Source organism: Heptranchias perlo, chromosome 5, assembly GCF_035084215.1.
Source record: "Heptranchias perlo isolate sHepPer1 chromosome 5, sHepPer1.hap1, whole genome shotgun sequence".
Taxonomy (NCBI): Eukaryota; Metazoa; Chordata; class Chondrichthyes; order Hexanchiformes; family Hexanchidae; genus Heptranchias; species Heptranchias perlo.
Window position 1 is genome coordinate 93801656 of NC_090329.1, and position 20601 is coordinate 93822256.

At 40.6% G+C, this 20601-nt stretch overlaps 1 protein-coding gene across 8 annotated transcripts; it reads right to left on the reverse strand.

Moving 5' to 3' along the window:
* Positions 1-275: 275 nt before the first annotated feature.
* armc1l (armadillo repeat containing 1, like) lies at positions 276-20599 on the reverse strand. Of its 8 annotated transcripts, XM_067984820.1 has the most exons (8): positions 20526-20571; positions 13243-13428; positions 9544-9717; positions 8682-8773; positions 5396-5588; positions 2836-2952; positions 1025-1099; positions 276-588 (listed from the first exon to the last, which is right to left on the reverse strand). In XM_067984820.1, the coding sequence occupies exons 3-8, from the start codon at positions 9691-9693 to the stop codon at positions 397-399; spliced, it is 819 nt and encodes a 272-aa protein (XP_067840921.1). In that variant the 5' UTR covers positions 9694-9717; positions 13243-13428; positions 20526-20571; the 3' UTR covers positions 276-396. The 8 variants fall into 8 exon arrangements, with proteins under 8 accessions (XP_067840921.1, XP_067840917.1, XP_067840920.1 ...); XM_067984816.1 differs by lacking the exon at positions 13243-13428 and having other exon boundaries at positions 20526-20599; XM_067984819.1 differs by lacking the exon at positions 13243-13428 and having other exon boundaries at positions 9544-9711; positions 20526-20597.
* Positions 20600-20601: the final 2 nt, after the last annotated feature.

The window sequence follows — 20601 nt, forward strand, 5'->3', positions numbered from 1 at the left end:
ATACAGTGTGTTTCTTTTTGGAATTTGAATTATAATTCAAAACTTCAATAATTCTGAAACCATGCTAATTTGTTATTTTTAAATAACAAACTTCTGAAATTTTTATAATCAATAGTAAAAATGTAAACACTTCAACAGTACTGTTTCTGTATAGTTAATCAAGGAAATACTGCCAACCTCATCAGAAAACCAACAGAATTGAGGAAATAAATTCAGTGGACATGTCAAAACCAGGTGTTTGAATTCAAATAAAAAGTTAAAACAGACAAGTATCATCCAATGAACTTGAACACTTGGCTAGGTTTTCTGTTTAATTTGTGGCTATGCTCGACCTGTAGTGCCTACTTAAGACAATGGTAAACAAACTGACCATAAGTCTATTATTTTATGTCACTATTACCAGTAGAAAGTTTTGGTTAAAAAGTTTGCAGCTGCATTGAACCAAGTTCCATTAGTGTCTTCTTTTGCACCAGTTCGTGAAATAGCTTTGTGATGCTCTTTCTCTGGCTTCTCGTCTTCAGGAAGATAATCAGGCAAATTAAAATTTTCTTTAACTTTTGCAGTACTTGTGTTAAGAGGAACCACAACCTATAAAACAAAATTATACAGTTAAATAATATTTAAGTAACATTAAACTGATTACAGAGTACTACGGGCTAAAGACTGAATAATTATCTATGTACGACAGGTAAATGATCAGTGATGCAATTTTCATTCTGCACCATGCGACTGCCCCATCTCACATGGTCTTCCATATTCAGTTAATTTTAAACAAGGAAGTTAGTAACACAAAACAAAAAAAGTGTAGAAGTTCAGGTTTGGTGCTGATGCTTCCCCTTCCACAGTAAATAGCACTGCTCCATGCACTTGTGGCACTGTCACAATGATATCCAATCAGGGGATACAAATATCTTAAGGTATCTAAGTAATTTCCACCATTAGACTGACATTTTCATTTAATCTGTAGAGGATAATTTAACCATGAAAATGTTTATTTTTCTCAAATACATACTCATCATCTTACCTCTTCTCCACTTTCGGTTTTCACAACTTGATGAGCTTGTAGTATTTTTGTAGCTGCAATAGCAGAGGCAACGGACTGAAATTAAATTAAAAGTTTAGATATGTAAAAGCATAATTTCAGCTTCATTTGAGAGTTTCATATAAAAGTGATTCTCAAATATAACATCTTCATAATGATCGCAATATGGTGTTCAAACATTACAGTGCTGCATTAAGTCTTGCTTATGCTGAAAGCCTTATTTATTTGGAATGCAGGTCTAGGAGTACAGAAGCACCAACTCCCATTTAGAATGCCCCATTTATACCATTGCAGTACAAAGCACATTGAGGAGAGGAGGCAGGCAAAGGCAAACAGTTCTAAAATGATTTAAACACAGTTTGATTCCTCTGAGTATTGTTCTAAAATGGACCTGAAAAGGGCAGCTATAGAAACTCTGCATGCTTCAACATAAGCTGATTTTTTTTAAGCTTCCATTTGCCATGAAGCCTGGTCATGTTTCCTGCTATCCCATTCCTCAATTTTATGTTCCAAAAATAGCTATTCTTTGCTAATGGCTTCTATCCATCTTCGCTTTGCAGCTGAAAAAATCTTGAGTTTTAAAAAAAATTAAAACTCAACTATTTAAGCTGTAGAGACAAGGTAATCCCTGGTTTGAAATCTGGTCTGTGTTGAGTCAGATTATCTCAGCCAAGGCAACAGTTGGGTGCTGTCACAGGGTGGAAAGCACTTCACAGGGAAGGAGGTTGAGGTCATTTTTAAAATTTTCCATATACCTGCCTATATCCTAAAAACACCCATACTCCAAATAACAGATTTTGGAGATTTCAAATATGAATATCGCTGATAGGAGAATGAATACATCAATTCTATACAAAAAGCTGAATAGTGCCATGAACGGATAACTCAGAACTGCCAGAATTTAAGCTTAAACTGAAGTGTTAAAACTACTGTGCTTATAAGCTGTGAAAAAAATGTTCCATCAGTAATCATGAATACTTTCCATGGGAATGGTTGTTTGGTGCAAGTGATCTGATCTGTACAATTATCAATTTTTAATACCATATCAGGCAGTCAGATATTCTTAAGAAAAACTGTATACACATTAATTAAAAAAATTAGAACTTTTAAAATTTCCATAAACAGGATATTCTTAACACAGTATTGCACTAATGTAGTAAAGTGTAAAACTCAGCACAATTCATACAAAACTAAGGGGTTGATTATACTTAAGGTTGTTGTTTACCAGGGGGTGGTGAAATTCAAACTTTGGCGCAAGCGCAAAATGGGCAGTAGCAGACTGGCCATTCATTATATACCCCACCCAATTTTCCTTATCATTGACTTCAATTATAAATTACACTGTACAAAGCAATTGTCTGATCAGGTGATAGAAACGTGCTACTAGACTCCCCGTGATTAACCAATGCACCACAGCAAATATTGTGTTACAGAAGACAAGGAGTTCATGGAATATATGGTGGATGCTGGTGACATCACATACAATGGACCAAGGAAAGTTAAGCAATCTATCAAATTCAATTTTTTCTTAATTTCCCTTACACTACAGCCCTAGAGCATCTTTAGCACAATATTCAAATACAAGTATTTTCACAAATAAACAAGACTTCCATTTTAAATGGCAATGGTTCATAATTATATGTACTTGGTTGTATCAGATCAAAGAAGTACACGTAGTTACTGCTTCTTTGCATGTGCAATAGTCATCAAAACAGCTATTAGCATCAGTAATAACAAACATGCCCACAGATTCAAATCCAGTATCACAAAAAAGGTTCTTGAAAAGTGCTCACCTCAGTTTTAAGATCAGAATAGATTCTGATAATACAACGCTGAAGAGCCATTTGAAATGTAAAGCTAATGACACCATTAACTTTTAATAAAGCTTCTTCACAGATACTTCGGTTATCCTGCATATTAGAAACAATGATTACAATCCACACAACATTTTCTTATATTTCCCCACCACAAAATCAAATTAGGTATGAGGTGCAATGAATTATTAAATAGTTTCTTGTGGGAATCCTGGCCTCTGAATTTAATAATTAATTATTTAGGTGCAGAAACTGACACCAATTTCCACTTCTACTCAATCACCAGAACTACATCAGTTTATGTCAATAAACAACGGGCAATAATTTGCTGTAACGGGGCATCTAACGGTGTCTGCCATTAGTTAAACGAGCAAGGGCCAGTCTAGGTTTTAAAAATTTTTGCGTGGCAAGTTGCTGAAAGTATGAGCTGATAACAGCGAGAGAAACAGGGCAAGCAACGGTGTATCTCCTTAATTATTAGTGCCAGTGTGTTTGACTGGCAGTAATTAACACTTATCACGCCGTTAAAGGGTATTTAGACTGAAATGGACAAGACTTAATTTTCTATGGCGAGTTTAGTTCGTATCTACTGCACAAACATGCCGTTCAATGCATTTCAATGGTGAGGCAGGCAATAAGATGCCGTTTTCGCAAAGCTAATAGTGGATCTTGAATATCCACGTTTAACCACGCATCTGCCCCTCACCTGAAGTTGCTGTAGCATTTGCGCATAAATAACGGCGAGCGCCATTAGCCTCACTGTTATTTTGACAGCAAATTCTGGCCCAGTATAATAGAGACTTTCTACAACAGATATACATTTATATAAATTTAAAATCTGAAGTTTGGAAAGAAACTATTCCTGTTACTGGTGGTTAGTGTTAAGAATGCCATTATGCAGGCTTTATGGGCTGACTGTTTTCTCTTTGTACCAGTGGCTCTATACATTGTAAGTGCTTCTCTCATAAGGAGACTACTCCTAGAATGTTACCACTGAATCTAGCAAGAACATGTATATGGCCAGTATGTCTTGTAATTTTTATTGTTGTGAACCGTTTCACTTTACTTTGACATAGGGAAAGGTTACAAATTTAAATTGTTGATTGCTATTTTTGATGCAGTTTGTAGATTTATCTAGAAACAGCTTTGTCTATATATTTTCACATATAAGGGGCAACTAAGCATACACTACACATGATTTTCTGACCACTAATTTTGATGGTCAGAAGATCATGCACATTTGAATTTAGTCTGCACTGCTGGTTAGCAAGGCTCCCTACAAGGAGCATGAAGTTGGAAAATTACTCCAAACATTTATTTTTTTAAAAAAGAAAACTCAATCCCTTACAGAAAATCCCTGAAAGTCAGTTAATGAAAGAACTTGCATTTATGTATCCCTTTTCACAACCTCAAGATGTCCCGAAGCACTTTACAGACAGCGAAGTACTTTTTGTCACTGTGGTAATTAAAAAAAAAACACGGCAACCAATTTGCCAGCAAGGTCCCACAAACAGCAGTGAGATAATGACCAGATAATCTGTTTTTACTTATGTTGGTTGAAGGATAAATATTGGCCATGTCACCGGGAGAAATCCCCACTTCTTCCTCAAATAGTGCCATGGGATCTTTTACGTCCACCTGAAAGGCAGACGGGGCCTTGGTTTAATGTCTCATCCGAAAGATGGCACTTCCAACAGTGCAGCGCTCCCTCGGTACTGCTAGTCTTTGTAGTGGAATTTGAACCCACAACCTTCTGACTCAGCAGTGAGCATGCTACCACTGAGCCAAGGCGGTGATTCTCTCAGTAAACTACAATGTATCTGTGTACTTAAAAAAAAAACATTTGTATCTGCACACAGACAGGTTTTGCATTCCATTTAATCCTACCTTCTAGTTTAAATCTTTTTAAAATGTTTGTCCAAAAGACCCAATTATTAATAGCAAATATATTAGTCAAAAATCACAAGACCACACTTTATATCAGAAATCTAAAAATCCACAAGATTTGTTAGTAATAATTTTAAAAAATATATATTCTCAGGGTCTGCAAAAAGCTCCTATATTTGGATAAGATCATGTTCAATGCAGCTTCCCTGATGACTCAGAGTAGTTGAACCACACAGTTCAAGGTTATCAGACAGGGCTACAGAGGAATGTTCCAATTGTCCCAAGTACTCCTGGTTTAGGGACAAAGAAAATTACTCATGGTCACTATCCAGTAACTCCTGCTGGATGTGCAAGTAGATGAACACTGAGGGAAGATCAGGATCAAGCTTGGTATGTGAGGTCTGCTGTAGTTGAATATCCTGTCCTCACTCATCATTGAAGGCTCATACATGAATAATGACTAGGTGAGATATTAGACGGTAATTAGCACCAGTGAAACCAATCCCAGCAAGAGTCACTATCTACAGTGATGGAAAAATTGACAGAAAACAAAATATTCAAATATGTTTGGGTGGTATTTGCAAATTTCGCTCAAACCCTTCATTTAAATTTCTGTATTGTTGGAAAGATCGATTATTCAGTCAATTCTCACCATGTTATGTAATCCCTCTATTTGAAGTGTGATAGTTTTTGCTTTCTTCTTTGTGCTGTTAATGAAAAACTGTGCCTGCACTTTTTTTGTGCTGCTAGAATTATTTATTCTCACTTTCGCAGTCTGCACAGGCTTCTTCAACAGTTCATAAATTTCAGTTGCTAAAACTCTGATGTCTTCTGACGTGTGATTCCTGTGCAAAAATTGACAATTATTTAAGTTAGCATCACATATGCACGAATATTTTTTTTATATAAAAGAAATCTTGTTCTAGACTTTTACAAATAAAAACCAGCATTGATACAATGCAGGTTAACACTCGCAGAGTTCCAGATCCCAACAGCACTGCTATGGAGTGGCGCCAAATGCTTTCTTAGCGGGAAAGATGAAAAATCAGAGGCAAGATGCTTTCTTAGAAGGAGGGATGAAAAAAAAAAATCAGTCTGCTCTCACACATCTCCTTTCAGTTGGTTTTAGAATTGCAATGGAACATATATGTTCATATTCTCAGTGATAGATGGTGTGTGAAATGGTGACCAAAGAAATGAAGTGCAGTAAGAGAGGAAAAAAAACCTCAAACGCAAACATAAAGAAGCATTGCAAAGACAATAGAGCACACTCAGCCATTCTTTGAGAGTATCATCCAGTCAGGGAATGACACTTCTAAATATCAATCCTGATCAATTCTCAGTGACTTTCCAAAGCAGCCAGACCTATAGACATACACATATATAAAATAGACTGACAGTGCACAAATTGGCTGCACCTCAAAAGTAAGCCATTGGTTGTAAAGGCCTTTGAGATATGTGGAGGACATGATTTGGGCTCTATAATAATGCAATTTATTTCTTCTGTATGATTCCAGCATGGTATAAAAGTGCTGATAAAACAAAAAAAACCTCCAGAAATCTGAAACTCTCCCAGAAATATTAGAATTATACTGGAGGTCCATCAGCATTGGAAGAGAGACATTCATTAATAAATCTTTGAGTCCAAGGAAACTGTCAAGATAGAGATACAAGGACTATCTTTCTCCCCCCACCCTTCCCCAAAAGGCCTATGTGCATGGCAGGGTAGGTTCCTGATATCTCAAATAAAGACAACCCTACCAAATAGGTAATTGTTCTTTTTATCTTCCATATATTATGGGAGGCTGACCCAGTAGTGACTTAGGAAGAGGAAGGAAGCCTTCTTGACCTTGAAAACATTGTTCACAGCCATTACTGCTGAACCACACATCATCCTTGGCAGACAATCCAAGCAATAGTGTTCAGGAAAAATACAGATTACTCTTCTAGCTAATTTACAATATTACAAAATCCTAAGATTCTCCTAGGTTACAAAGGATCTCCTCTGTTTGGAGGTAATTTTCCCAACCTCACAGAGCCATAGGCTACAGACAACTGATAACTCTTCTGCAAAGACTTAGTCTGGTTGATGTAGAAAGCTAAAGATTTAGATAATGGAAATGACAACTTCAGTAGAATGAAGCAGTATATAAAAGAATGGAATATCCATTTTCCATTAAAGGTGGATTTAGAAACTACCGTAGGCAGGAATCTTAGCTGAATGTCCTTTCAGGATAGAAATGAGAGCAGCAAGGCACTGCTAAAATTCAGAGTGGACAATGCTGATTTCTTAAGTCACAATGACCATTACCACATCTGCCGAAGTCTTCTGAAAGATCCTGGGAACCAATGAAAACAGAAAAAAAAGGCATAAACATCTGCCTGCACAAAAGGTACAAGCCTGAAACAGCAGCAACCATCTTCACAGATGCAACTGATGGCTAATTAGGGTCAAAGATTTCCCAGATAGCGCCTGGATGAAATTCCTGTTTATAAAGATGGATGCTGGAATAATGCTCTACCCTGGAAAAATTAGGGGGATGTTAAGTCCTCATGGCAATAGCATTTCATGTTGGCAGAGAACGAGACAGCAAAATGCAAAAGATTAGTTGTATTGTCTATCCATAGATACAACGATCAGTTCTGAACTAGAGTTGCAAGTGGAAAATTCTCTGCCCAGAATTTTGGTCCGATTCTGTGCAGATTGACTATTTGGTTTCATTGCGCCATGGTTTAAGAATCCTGAACGTAAGCTCTCCAGACATCCAGGAGGTATCCAAAATTAACTTCAGTGATGGATGATGTAGTTGCAATTGGACTATCTGAAGGAAATTTTCTCCTCAATCCAATACCATTGATCCCTCAGAGGGACAATCTTGCTGCACCAGCTGTAACAATGGTGGTCGATTTGGTAGTGAATGCTTAGCTGAAGAAATCCGAGTAGTCTTGTAACAGAACAAAAATGGTCATCACTATCATACCAAAAATGCAAAGAAGGCCCTGCTGATATCCAGTTCCCCTCTTGTAGAGCATAGCAAGCAATTCATTGAGGCTATCTGTATTTGAACTGTTTGTTGCGAAGATCCACCATCTCCATGAATCCAATATCCTTAACTGAGAGAACAGGACTCAATGCTAGGTAGAGATTTTGCCACACCATCTAATACAACACAGCAGAATTTGCTATAGGGGTGCATATAAGGATCCAGAAAAAGATTTGTGGGTTTGACATTATTCTACCTTTGTCATAACAGGAAGGAGAAGCAAGGTTGCTTCCAAAGGAAGGAGAAATGGACCAAAGGTCAAAGCCGTCGACCTTTGTGAGAATCAAAGTGAAAGCTCTATCCTAGTGACTGTTGTCACTGGGTCCGTGACGTTTAAGCTCTGAGCACCCAAGTTAAGTGTTAAATGCCCTAGAAATGCCAAAGTTGAAAAGCCCACATTGTCTTAGCACAAGACTATATTGTGCCTGGGTGAGAAGTACTTAGTGGCCACTACGATTATGCTTCATATTGTGTTTAAAGAGCCATATCACATTTTTTTTTACTTTTTTCTTCCAACCACGGAGGAATGCAATGGCAATGAGGGGGGGAAAGAAACATAGCCCAAACCATGAGACAAGCTTTTACACTGCACAGGAAAGGGGTGGTGGGGTGACAAAGATTACTTCACCTACATTAAACATCTTAACGTAACATCTATTTTCCCCCTCTTAATATGAAATAATGGCCAGATCCAATTTAATGAAGAAAAATCTTATTTAGTGACAATGGTGCAACATTTAACCAAGTTCAGAAGTGTTAATTATAGTAACTCCCAGAATCTTTTTAGCATAAGTGTCAGTCACTCAAGGATAGAAATTTACATTGCAATGTTACAATTTTCCAAAATGCACAAAACTTTACGTCACTGGTAGAAATTACATGTAACATAGTTACCTTTCCTGCAGACTCTCAAGACTGACCATCATTCCCAACTCATTTTTCATTATCTCTCTGTTAGAAGGATATTCTGCTAGATATCGCAGTGCCTGACAACACCAAGATAATACAATGTACAGTCAAAATGATACAACATTAATGAAACAATGCTGCTAACTATAATAGCAATATTATTATTTGTGGTAGGATGGTAAAATGGGAGAACTAGGATATTAGCAGGATAAGCTTTTTTTCACTTCTTTTATGGCCTTATACTGGACACATTCTCAAATTTAATTTGGAGGGAGGGGCAATTTTAATTATGTTTACACTACCATTTTACTCACTAAACAGAGTTAAAAAAATGGGAGGTGGAGGGGGAATGGAAGTAAGCTTCTGGGTCTATCCAATACTGCACACACCCAGATTTCACAAGATTTCTCTATCAGCAGAACACTAGGTTCACAGTGGTGAGAATAAGATTGTAGCTGGTAAACATCTCATCATTGCATTGTTCTGCAAATATGGAGTAAAGCTTGGGGTTGTAGAATATTCTGTCCAAGAAAGCCGATGTGGGAAAATACACTATATGGTGTAGTAGTCAGTCATAGAGACCCAGGAAGGTTCCAGATTCAATCTTTTGTAGTTCATAGCCATATTTTATTCTGTTGTTCTTACACAGAATCACAGAAGTAAATTCAATGACAGTACAGGAAACTGGTCATTTTTAATTGTTATACTGGTTAGAGTGCAACAGTTTCATCTCCAGACACAGGATAAGATACTTTTTCAGGATTAAGTTGTATTGAATTTTGTACTAAAGAAAAGCATTAAACATATCTGAAACTTAAGTAGCAGACCAAATAAAAAAATTACATACCTGAAGGGCACAATGCAACACTTGTGGATTGCAGTGGTCCAGGAATAGCACTAGGCCAGGAAGACAACCCTTGTCTTGAACAATGGCTTCTCTATTCTGCGGTTCTGAAGCCAAGTCCCTCAGCTGACTAACTACAGATAAAGCATCCATCACCTTGCGTGTCACTCACTGTAACTTTGCACAAACAATTTTGTCACAATTATTATCTACAGGTTTTAGTCATTTGTAGAAATTGCATTTTAAATTAGAAGTTTTGGTACTCAAATATGTGTTATTAAATTATGTAAATACATAAATCTAATATCCAAATAATAAACATTACAACAGTTTTCCCCACATACAGACCTAAATAAAATAAGTCATTAATTCAGCTGACTGTATATGCACAATTATAGAATATATATCGTTCAGTACAATGAGTCAATTTAAAATTAATTGTGCACTGAGTCAACTTGAGGGACACACCTTCTACCTATCTCAATTGTTTTATCCTTACAGGTCGTCTCAGGTCATGCACCTCTTGAATGGGGAAGTCAGGGCAGGTGACTGTTAGTAGTCAGACAGGACGCACGAATATTGGAAACCTACCACCGGATTTTCCCTCCCCCATGAGGAGATGCTTGGCTTCCACTCTGATCCTCTGCACAACATTGCTAAATTCAGTAACATAGTTGAATGAGGGGAAATCAAACTTGTGTCCTTGCACTCTTTGTCACCATCTAATTAATATTTTTAAAATAGACACTAATCACTCACTATTATATGCGGACAATTTTGTAACATATCTGTCCTACATATTTTTGGGTAATGCTTGAATTAATTGTATAGAATATTCCGTGCTCATTACACAATAAAAATGTATTTAAAAAGCTACGAGATTTCATCTCAGTTTTTAAAAAAAAAATCAGAACATGACCATATTAGTAATGTTCAATATATATTGAGACTGTCAGTGAAGGTTTCACACATGCATATTTCTTTGTCAGGCACTTTAATACAAATTATGAAAGAAAGCCAGTCATTTTCTTTTGGTTTCTTGACTGCTAATTGATCTTAAAATTGTCAAGATAACTTTCTAAACCAGTATGTTTCCGGCCCAACGAGGAAGGAGGCATTGCTGAACTTGATTCTAGGGAATGAGTTGGGCCAAGTGGAGCAAGTGTCAGTGGGGGAGCATTTAGGGAGCAGCAAACATAGTGTTATAAGGTTTAGAATAGCTATGGAAAAGGACACAGACTACTCTAAAGTAAAAATACTCAATTGGAGGGGGGCCAATTTCAATGGGATGAGAACAGATCTGGCCCGGGTAAACTGGAATCAAAGATTGGCAGGCAAACTGTAATTGAACAGTGGGTGGCCTTTAAGGAGGAGATGGCTCGGGGACAGTCTAGGCACATTCCCACAAGGCAGAAAGGTACGGCAACTAAAGCCAGAGCTCCCTGGATGACAAAAGAGATAGTGAGTAAGATGAAACGGAAAAAAGGGGCGTATGACAGATATCAGGTTGATAACACAAGTGAGAACCAGGCTGAATATAGAAAGTTCAGAGGGGAAGTGAAAAAGGAAATAAGAGGGGCAAAGAGAAAGTATGAGAATAGACTGGCAGCAAACATAATAGAGAATCCAAAAGTCTTCTACAGGCATGTAAACAGTAAACGGGTAGTAAGGGGGTGGGGGGAAGAGAGAAGGGGGGAAAGAGATTAGGGACCATAAAGAAGATCTACTCATGGAGGCAGAGGTACTAAGTGAGTCTTTACCAGGGAAGAAGATGCTTCTAGAGTCTTAGTAAAGGAAGATATAGTTGAGGTACTGGATGGGCTAAAAATTGATAAAGAGGTACTTGAAAGGCTAGCTGTAATTAAGTCATCCGGTCTGGATGGGATGCATCCTAAGTTGCTGAGGGAAGTACGGGTGCAAATTGCGGAGGTACTGGCCATGATCTTCCAAACATCCGTAGATACGGGGGTGGCGCCAGAGGACTGGAGAATTGCAAATATTATACCCTTGTTCAAAAAAGGGTGTAAGGATAAACCCAGCAATTATAGGCCAGTCAGTTTAACCTCAGTGGTGGGGAAACTTTTAGAAACGATAATCCGGGACAGAATTAACAGTCACTTGGACGAGGGTGGATTGATTTTGGAAAGCCAGCACGGATGTGTTAAGGGCAAATCGTGTTTAACTAACCCGATAAGAGTTTTTTGATGAGGTAACAGAGAGGGTAGATGAGGGCAATGCAGTTATGTGGTGTATATGGACTTTCAAAAGGTGTTTGATAATTGCCGCACGTAGGCTGATCATCAAGACTGCGGCCCATGGAATAAAGGGGGCAGTAGCAACATGGATACAGAATTAGCTAAGTGACAGGAAACAGAGAGTAGTGGTGAATGGTTGTTTTTTGGACTGGAGGCAGGTGTACAGGTGTTCCCCAGGGGTCAGTACTGGGACCACTGCTTTTCTTGATATATATTAATGACTTGGACTTGGGTGTACAGGGCACAATTTCCAAATTTGCAGATGACACAAAACTTGGAAGGGTAGTAAACAGTGAGGAGGATAGTGATAGACTTCAAGAGGATATAGACAGGCTGGTGGCATGGACGGGCACGTGGCAGATGAAACTTATCGCAGAAAAATGCGAAGAGATACATTTCGGTAGGAAGAAAGAGAGGCAACATAAATTAGAGGGCACAACTCTAAAAGGGGTACAGAAAGAGATCTGGGGGTATATGTGCACAAATCGTTGAAGGAGGCAGGACAGGTTGAGAAAGGGGTTAAAAAAGCATACGGGATCCTGGGCTTTATAAATAGAGGCATAGAGTACAGAAGTATGGAAGTCATCATGAACCTTTATAAAACACTGGTTCAGCCACTGCGAACAGTTTCTCTCTAGACCCTTCATGATTTTGAATATCTCTATCAAATCTCCTCACAGCCATCTCTGTTCCAAGGAGAACATCCCCAGCTTCTCCAGTCTATCCACATAACTAACTTCCTTAATCCCTGGAATCATTCAAGTAAATCTCTTCTGCACCCTCTCCTAGGCCTTCACATCTTTCCTGAAGTGCGGTGCCCAGAATTGGACACAATACTCCACTTTTTTACCTGACGAAGGAAGTAAGCTCTGAAAGCTTGTGATTTTCAAATAAAACTGTTGGACTATAACCTGGTGTCGTAAGATTCCTTGCATTCTATAGTGATTATATTCATACCTATACTTTATATGAAATATATATTATGGGTGCCAATCCTATCATAATGTAGTGGGTGAATGAAGCACATTACAAGCTGAAAGCAGTGACATGTAGGCACTACAAGGGATTACAACATTGTAGCTGAAATTAAGAGCCTATTTCCCCGTGCCCACCCCCACCCCAAAACAGTGGTGTACAATTATATTTTTCTTTTCTTGCACATTCAACTAGTTTATGATTTTATCAAAATGTAGTAACTAGCTAACGCTCACCAAAATACCATTGGTTATTTGTCCATGAATATTAAGTGTAGCCCTTTGAATGCTTTATTTAGCTGCAACACCCATGCATTGTCTTTTTGTGAGAGGTGCAGAATAATAAAGGATGCCATGTCAACAAAAGAGGTAGCCTTCATTCCATTCTGATCAAATTCTGATATAAGAAATCTTGCATACACATAAATGCCACTGACAGATTACACATTGGGGCAAAATATGTTTTGGTTTACCTTTATGAGAACAAAATAATTGTGCACTGTGTAGCTTTAAAAATAAAATTAAAAAATTGACTTCACAAAATCAGATTACCGCCTCCAGTATAACTGCACTATCGGTGGTAATGATGTGGTTGTAATCTGATCTCTAGTTCCCTCCTAAAACTTCTGAAAGGTTGGTTAGTCTAGAGGTGGTATAACCTGAAAAACACATACAAATTGGAATGTTGTTTTGGTCGGCCAGGTGTCTGACATGTACAGAAGCTCATCACCATGCTTAAGAATCTCCAAACTAAGCTATTGAGAAATCCACAAGTAGAGTTCTTTTGCCAGATTTGGAGTAAACACACTCTTCACACAGGGAGACACCCCACTTACTAATTCTTAACAACCAAGGTGCAGGTTAGCAAAAACCCAAGCCGAAGGAACGCCAAAATATGTGCAGGCATTCTTCTGGCATTTCACCAAGTCTTGCAGTTTACCAGCAAAGAGCACTGGTAATCATCCTGCTGCTTGTCCAGTTAGGACCAACCCTATCTGCTAGGACGTTAGCTTACAAAGTTACGTGGAGTTAAACATAGAAAATAGGAGCAAGAGTAGGCCATTCGGCCCTGCTCCGCCATTCATAGAATCATAGAATCATAGAAGTTACAACATGGAAACAGGCCCTTCGGCCCAACATGTCCATGTCGCCCAGTTTATACCACTAAGCTAGTCCCAATTGCCTGCACTTGGCCCATATCCCTCGATACCCATCTTCCCCATGTAACTGTCCAAATGCTTTTTAAAAGACAAAATTGTACCCGCCTCTACTACTGCCTCTGGCAGCTCGTTCCAGACACTCACCACCCTTTGAGTGAAAAAATTGCCCCTCTGAAAATGATCATGCCTGATCGTCTAACTCAGTACCCTGTTCCTGCTTTTTCCCCATATCCCTTGATCCCTTTAGCATTAAGAAATATATCTATCTCCTTCTTGAATACATCTAATGACTTGGCCTCCACTGCCTTCTGTGGTAGAGAATTCCACAGGTTCACCACCGAGTGAAGAAATTTCTCATCTCGGTTCTAAATGGCATACTCCCAATCCTAAGACTGTGACCCCTGGTTCTGGACTCCCCAGCCATCGGGAACACCCTCCCTGCATCTAATCTGTCTGGTCCTGTTAGAGCTTTATGTTTCGATGAGATCACCTCTCATTCTTCTAAACTCCAGTGAATATAGGCCTGGTCGACCCAATCTCTCCTCATACGTCAGTCCTGCCATCCCAGGAATCAGTCTAGTAAGCCTTCGTTGCACTCCCTCCATGGCAAGGACATCCTTCCTCAGATAGGGAGACCAAAACGGCACACAATACTCCAGATGTGGTCTCACAAAGGCCCTGTATAACTGCAGTAAGACATCCCTGTTCCTGTACTCAAATTCTCTTGCAATGAAGGCCAACGTACCATTCGCCTTCCTAACTGATTGAATTTTGAGGAGGTGACAAGGAAGATCGATGAGTAGCGCAATTGATATAGTCTACATGGATTTTAGCGAGGCTTTTGACAAGGTCCCACATGGCAGATTAGTCAAAAAAGTAAAGGCCCATAGGATCCAAGGGAATGTGGCAAATCGGATCCAAAATTGGCTCCGTGGCAGGAAGCAAATGGTGATGGTCAACGGGCGTTATTGTGACTGGAAGGCTGTTTCCAGTTGGGTGCCGCAGGGCTCGGTACTAGGTCCTTTGCTTTTTGTGGTATACATTAATGATTTGGACTTAAACGTAGGGGGCACGATTAAGAAATTTGCGGATTACGCAAAGATAGGCCGTGTGGTTGATAGTGAGGAGGAAAGCTGTAGACTGCAGGAAAATATCAATGGACTGGTCAGATGGGCAGAAAAGTGGCAAATGGAGTTCAATCTGGAGAAGTGTGAGGTAATGCATTTGGGGAGAGCAAACAAGGCAAGGGAATACACAATAAATGGGAGGATACTGAGAAGTGTAGAGGAAGTGAGGGACCTTGGGGTGCATGTCCACAGATCCCTGAAGGTAGCAGGACAGGTAGATAAGGTGGTTAAGAAGGCATATGGAATGATTTCCTTTATTAGCCGAGGCATAGAATATAAAAGTAGGGAAGTTATGCTGGAACTGTATAAAACAGTAGTTAGGCCACAGCTCAAGTACTGCGCACAGTTCTGGTCACCACGTTACAGGAAGGATGTAATTGCACTAGAGGGGGTGCAGAGGAGATGTATGAGGATGTTGTCAGGACTGGAGAATTTTAGCTATGATAACAGATTGGATAAGCTGGGGCTGTTTTCCTTGGAACAGAGGAGGCTGAGGGGTGATTTGATTGAGGTGTACAAAATAATGAGGGGCCTAGATAGAGTGGAAAGGAAGGATCTATTTCCCTTTGCGGAGGGGTCAATAGCTGGGGGATTAGATTTAAAGTGATTGGTAGAAGGATTAGAGCGGAAATGAGGAAAAATATTTAATCCAGAGGGTGGTGGGGGTCTGGAACTCACTGCCTGAGAGGGTGGTAGAGGCAGAAACCCTCAACTCATTTAAAAAATACCTGGACGTGCACCTGAAGAGCCGTGACCTGTAGGGCTATGGGTCAAATGCGGGAAAGTGGGATTAGGCTGGGTGGCTCGTTTCTCAGCTGGCGTGGACACAATGGGCCGAATGGCCTCCTTCTGTGCCGTAAATTTTCTACGATTCTATGAACTGAGTTGGGATGATTTTTCTGACAGTTTAAATTTTTTCTTCATGGCATTGCTAAACATTGCCCTTTGGAACTAGAACTGCAGAAGACCATGTTTACACTACAGTCTGTGATCTGATGTTTGGTCTCCAACCACCAGATGTTGGGTTAGAAATTGCTTCGAACTACCATTGACTGTGTTTGCATACCATCTTTAGTATCACTATGAAGTGGGAACTGCTTTGCAATGACAATAAAGATGATGTGCGAATGCAAAATCAGTTTTATTCTTCCATCATCAAGCTTGTCACCTTGGAGCCAGTTCCCAATTAGACCTCACTTACCATCCCCAAGGAGGATAGTTGATCATTAGACCACTGATTAGCATAGCTTTGCTAGGTAGACAGCAGAAAAGCAGGAATGAACCCCTCATGATCAGCACAATTCATCATAAAATGTGTGAACATTAATTCTACTAGTTGGAGGTCTAGAGCTTTGACAGCAGCAGCTCGTCTCTGTAACCCAACTATGGCAGGTAACAGACAATCATAGAAAGGTTACAGCATGGAAGGGGGCCATCCGGCCCATCCAGTCCACGCCGGCTCTATGCAAGAGCAATCCAGCTAATCCCATTCCCCCATCCTATCCCCTTGGCCTGCAAATTTTTTCCTTTCAAGTACTTATCCAGTTCCCTTTTGAAGGCCATGATTGAATCTGCCTCCACCACCCCCTTGGGCAGTGCATTCCAGATCCTAACCACTCGCTGTGTAAAAAAGTTTTTCCTCATGTCACCTTTGGTTCTTTTGCCAATCACCTTAAATCCATGTCCTCTGGTCCTTGACCCAATGGGAACAGTTTCTCTCTATCTACTCTGTCTAGACCCTTCATGATTTTGAATACCGCTATCAAATCTCCTCGCAACTGTCTCTGTTCCAAGGAGAACAACCCCAGCTTCTCCAGTCTATCCACGTACCTAAAATCCCTCATCCCTGAAATCATTCTAGTAAATCTCTTCTGCACCTTCTCTAAGGCCTTCACATCCTTCCTTAAGTGCAGTGCCCAGAACTGGACACAATACTCCAGTTGTGGCTGAACCAGTGTTTTATAAAGGTTCATCATGACTTCCATACTTTTGTGCTCTATGCCTCTATTTATAAAGCCCAAGATCCCATATGCTTTTTTAACCACTTTCTCAACCTGTCCTGCCACCTTCAACGATTTGTGTGTATATACCCCCAGATCTCTCTTTTTCCTGTACCCCTTTTACAGTTGTGCCCTCTAGTTTATATTGCTTCTCCTCATTATTCCTACTGAAATGTAATACTTCGCACTTTTCTGCATTAAATTTCATCTGCCACGTGTCCACCACCAGCCTGTCTATATCCTCTTGAAGTCCATCACTATGACTGAGTGTTTTCAAACATAAAGGAGCACAAAAAAGACCAGTGCAAATCAAAGAGGAGCAGAGACAGTGGGAGTATGAAAGGGAGCAGTGTGAATCGAATGCAGGAGCAGAAATGGTAGTAAAAAAGTGGAAAGTAATAAATTTAAAATGTATGTATCAAGCTTTCAGTACAGTACAAATAGCTCTCTAATGTGAAATAATTAAAGAAGTTAGTGCATCCTTGCATATTATATGTCTGATCTATTTGTGTGTCAATTTAGGAACACAAGTAATAAAGGGGGTACATTTTCTTGCAATAATCATTCTGGGTCCTTCTTTTTAAAAAAAATGGTTGGCAGGGCAATATGGGAGCTGGCATGGCAGGGAGTGTGGAGAAAACTAGAAGAGTTGGAGCCAGTACAAGAAAAATCAGATCCAGCAAGAGTCGAGGTCAGTGTAGGAGGAATGCACCAGAGACTGAGAAACAGGGTTGGTGGCTAAGGAAACCAAAGGGCAGAACAGCTGGGAAACAGGACTAGAGAGGTACCATTGTAAAAATCCACCAGGAGTGGGAGACCTTCGTCTACACTGACAGATGAGCGTTTAATACTTTGGAAATTCCCATTATAAATGTTTACATAGGCAATTAAAATGATAAATGTTGACAAATACACTAATCATGACAACAGAAGTAAAGTTTGTGGTCAGGAAGTGTGTACCATACACAATACTGTTTATTTATATGAACCACACATGCACTTATGACCCTCCCATGGCTTTGCTCAGTAGAAACGAGCAGAACCATTAATTTAGGGGCCAGAGGGAACCGATTATGTTGGTAAACAAAAGTTAAAAATTGATAAATAGGGGACACCCAAGTGCACACACCCTTCATTTAAATTAATTGATGGTATCAGTGGGGCCTAAATCAAAAAAGGGAACTAATAAAATATTGCACATTGTTTCATAAATCCTATTGCTTTATTGAAAGTTGTGCACCAACTGGAATGAAAGTGAATAGGAGAGTACCAAAGCTGCTATGAGTTTGAATCAGGACTGTGTTACTGGTGTTCAAAAATTGGCTCTCTCTGTGAGGGAAAAGATTAAAAGCAGTGCAGCAGTAAAGTGGGATTGGAGGAAGAAAGGAGGCATTTTCTTTTCTATGACAGCTGGGTCACAATTTTTTCCCCCCACACAGGAGCAAATTTTTATATAGGGCCAGGAAATTAGAAGCAGAGTTGGGGCTAATTGGTGGGATAGAGCAGGTCAGGAGGCAGAATTGGTACCAAAGCAAAATTATGGGGCAGAAAACAGCAGGATCAGAAACACAAATTTCTTTTTTAAAAAAATATCAGCTGGAAAATTTGGGGGTAGAGGTAGAATATTTGTGGTGATAACAGTTGGCAGTTTTGTGAACAGAGGGACAGAGTAGAGGCTCAGTTGCTGGGAGTCCACAGCACCATCTAGTGACCAGAGCCCTGAAATTAGCAACTTTGCATAAAGAATTGTTATTGTCAACATTTATAATGCCAGAAGGTGTTAAATCAAAATTCTGGCACAGGAAATAAGATTTGTGGAAACAAGGTGCATGCATAAACAACTTTTAAAAAATATATCCACATATTTGAAAGGGACAATTATATTTTGATGGGGACTAAGTACATCACATTCATTCATACCTTAGCCTCCAGTAATAAAAAGGGGTGCACTCAGTGTACTCTTCACTATATCACAGGACTGCACCAGATGTCATGTAACATTGGGGACTGCGCCATTCAGGGGTGATATCAGGAAACACTTAGTCACACAAACGATAGTGGAAATCTGGAACATTCCCCCAAAAAGCTGTTGAGGCTAGGTCTATTGAAAATGTCAAAACTGAGATTTGTAAACAATTTTACAACACCAAGTTATAGTCCAACAATTTTATTTTAAAATCCACAAGCTTTCAGAGGCTTCCTCCTTCCTCAGGTGAATGTGGAACTGAAATCCACATTCACCTGAGGAAGGAGGAAGCCTCCGAAAGCTTGTGGATTTTAAAATAAAATTGTTGGACTATAACTTGGTGTTGTAAAATTGTTTACAATTGTCAACCCCAGTCCATCACCGGCATCTCCACATCAAAACTGAGACTGGTAGATTATGATGTGGAGATGCCGGTGATGGACTGGGGTTGACAATTGTAAACAATTTTACAACACCAAGTTATAGTCCAGCAATTTTATCATCGTTCACCTGACGAAGGAGGTAGCCTCCGAAAGCTTGTGAATTTAAAATAAAATTGCTGGACTATAACTTGGTGTTGTAAAATTGTTTACAACTGGTAGATTAAGCAAGGGTTACAGAACCAAGGCGGATAGATGGAGTTAAGATACAGAACAGGCGTGATCTAACTGAATGGCGGAACAGGCTTGAGGGGCTGAATGACCAACTTCTGTTCTTATGCTAGCAGTACCGGTTTACTAAAAGCATGGTCGCTTTTAAATCGTAATAGAGCCCTTAATTACCCCGCCCTCGGGACACTGCGCCTCAGAAACCCGGGCCCGGTGGCCACTCGACTGGAGGTGGATCGGGTACAGCGGCGGTGTCTGGTTAAAAGTGAGCAGAGCTCTTCAATCCTGACCCACGGTAGGAACACGGGCAGCAGCCCATCATTCACATCGAGCCCGAACCTAATGACCCGCTCCAACCCTGACAGGCGGTCACTAACCCACTGCTGCCCGGAGCCGCTCCGACCCCGACAGGCGGTCACTAACCCACTGCTGCCCGGAGCCGCTCCGACCCCGACAGGCGGTCACTAACCCACTGCTGCCCGGAGCCGCTCCGACCCCGACAGGCGGTCACTAACCCACTGCTGCCCGGAGCCGCTCCGACCCCGGCGGGTGGGTGGACGGTCGGTCGGTCACTAACTCACTGCTGCCCGGAGCCGCTCCGACCCCGGCGGGTGGGTGGACGGTCGGTCAGTCACTAACTCACTGCTGCCCGGAGCCGCTCCGACCCCGGCGGGTGGGTGGACGGTCGGTCGGTCACTAACTCACTGCTGCCCGGAGCCGCTCCGACCCCGGCGGGTGGGTGGACGGTCGGTCGGTCACTAACTCACTGCTGCCCGGAGCCGCTCCGACCCCGGCGGGTGGGTGGACGGTCGGTCGGTCGGTCACTAACTCACTGCTGCCCGGAGCCGCTCCGACCCCGGCGGGTGGGTGGACGGTCGGTCGGTCACTAACTCACTGCTGCCCGGAGCCGCTTCTCGTCTTTTCTTTCGGCGCTCGCGACTCCTCTTGACTTCCGCACGCGATCATCTGAC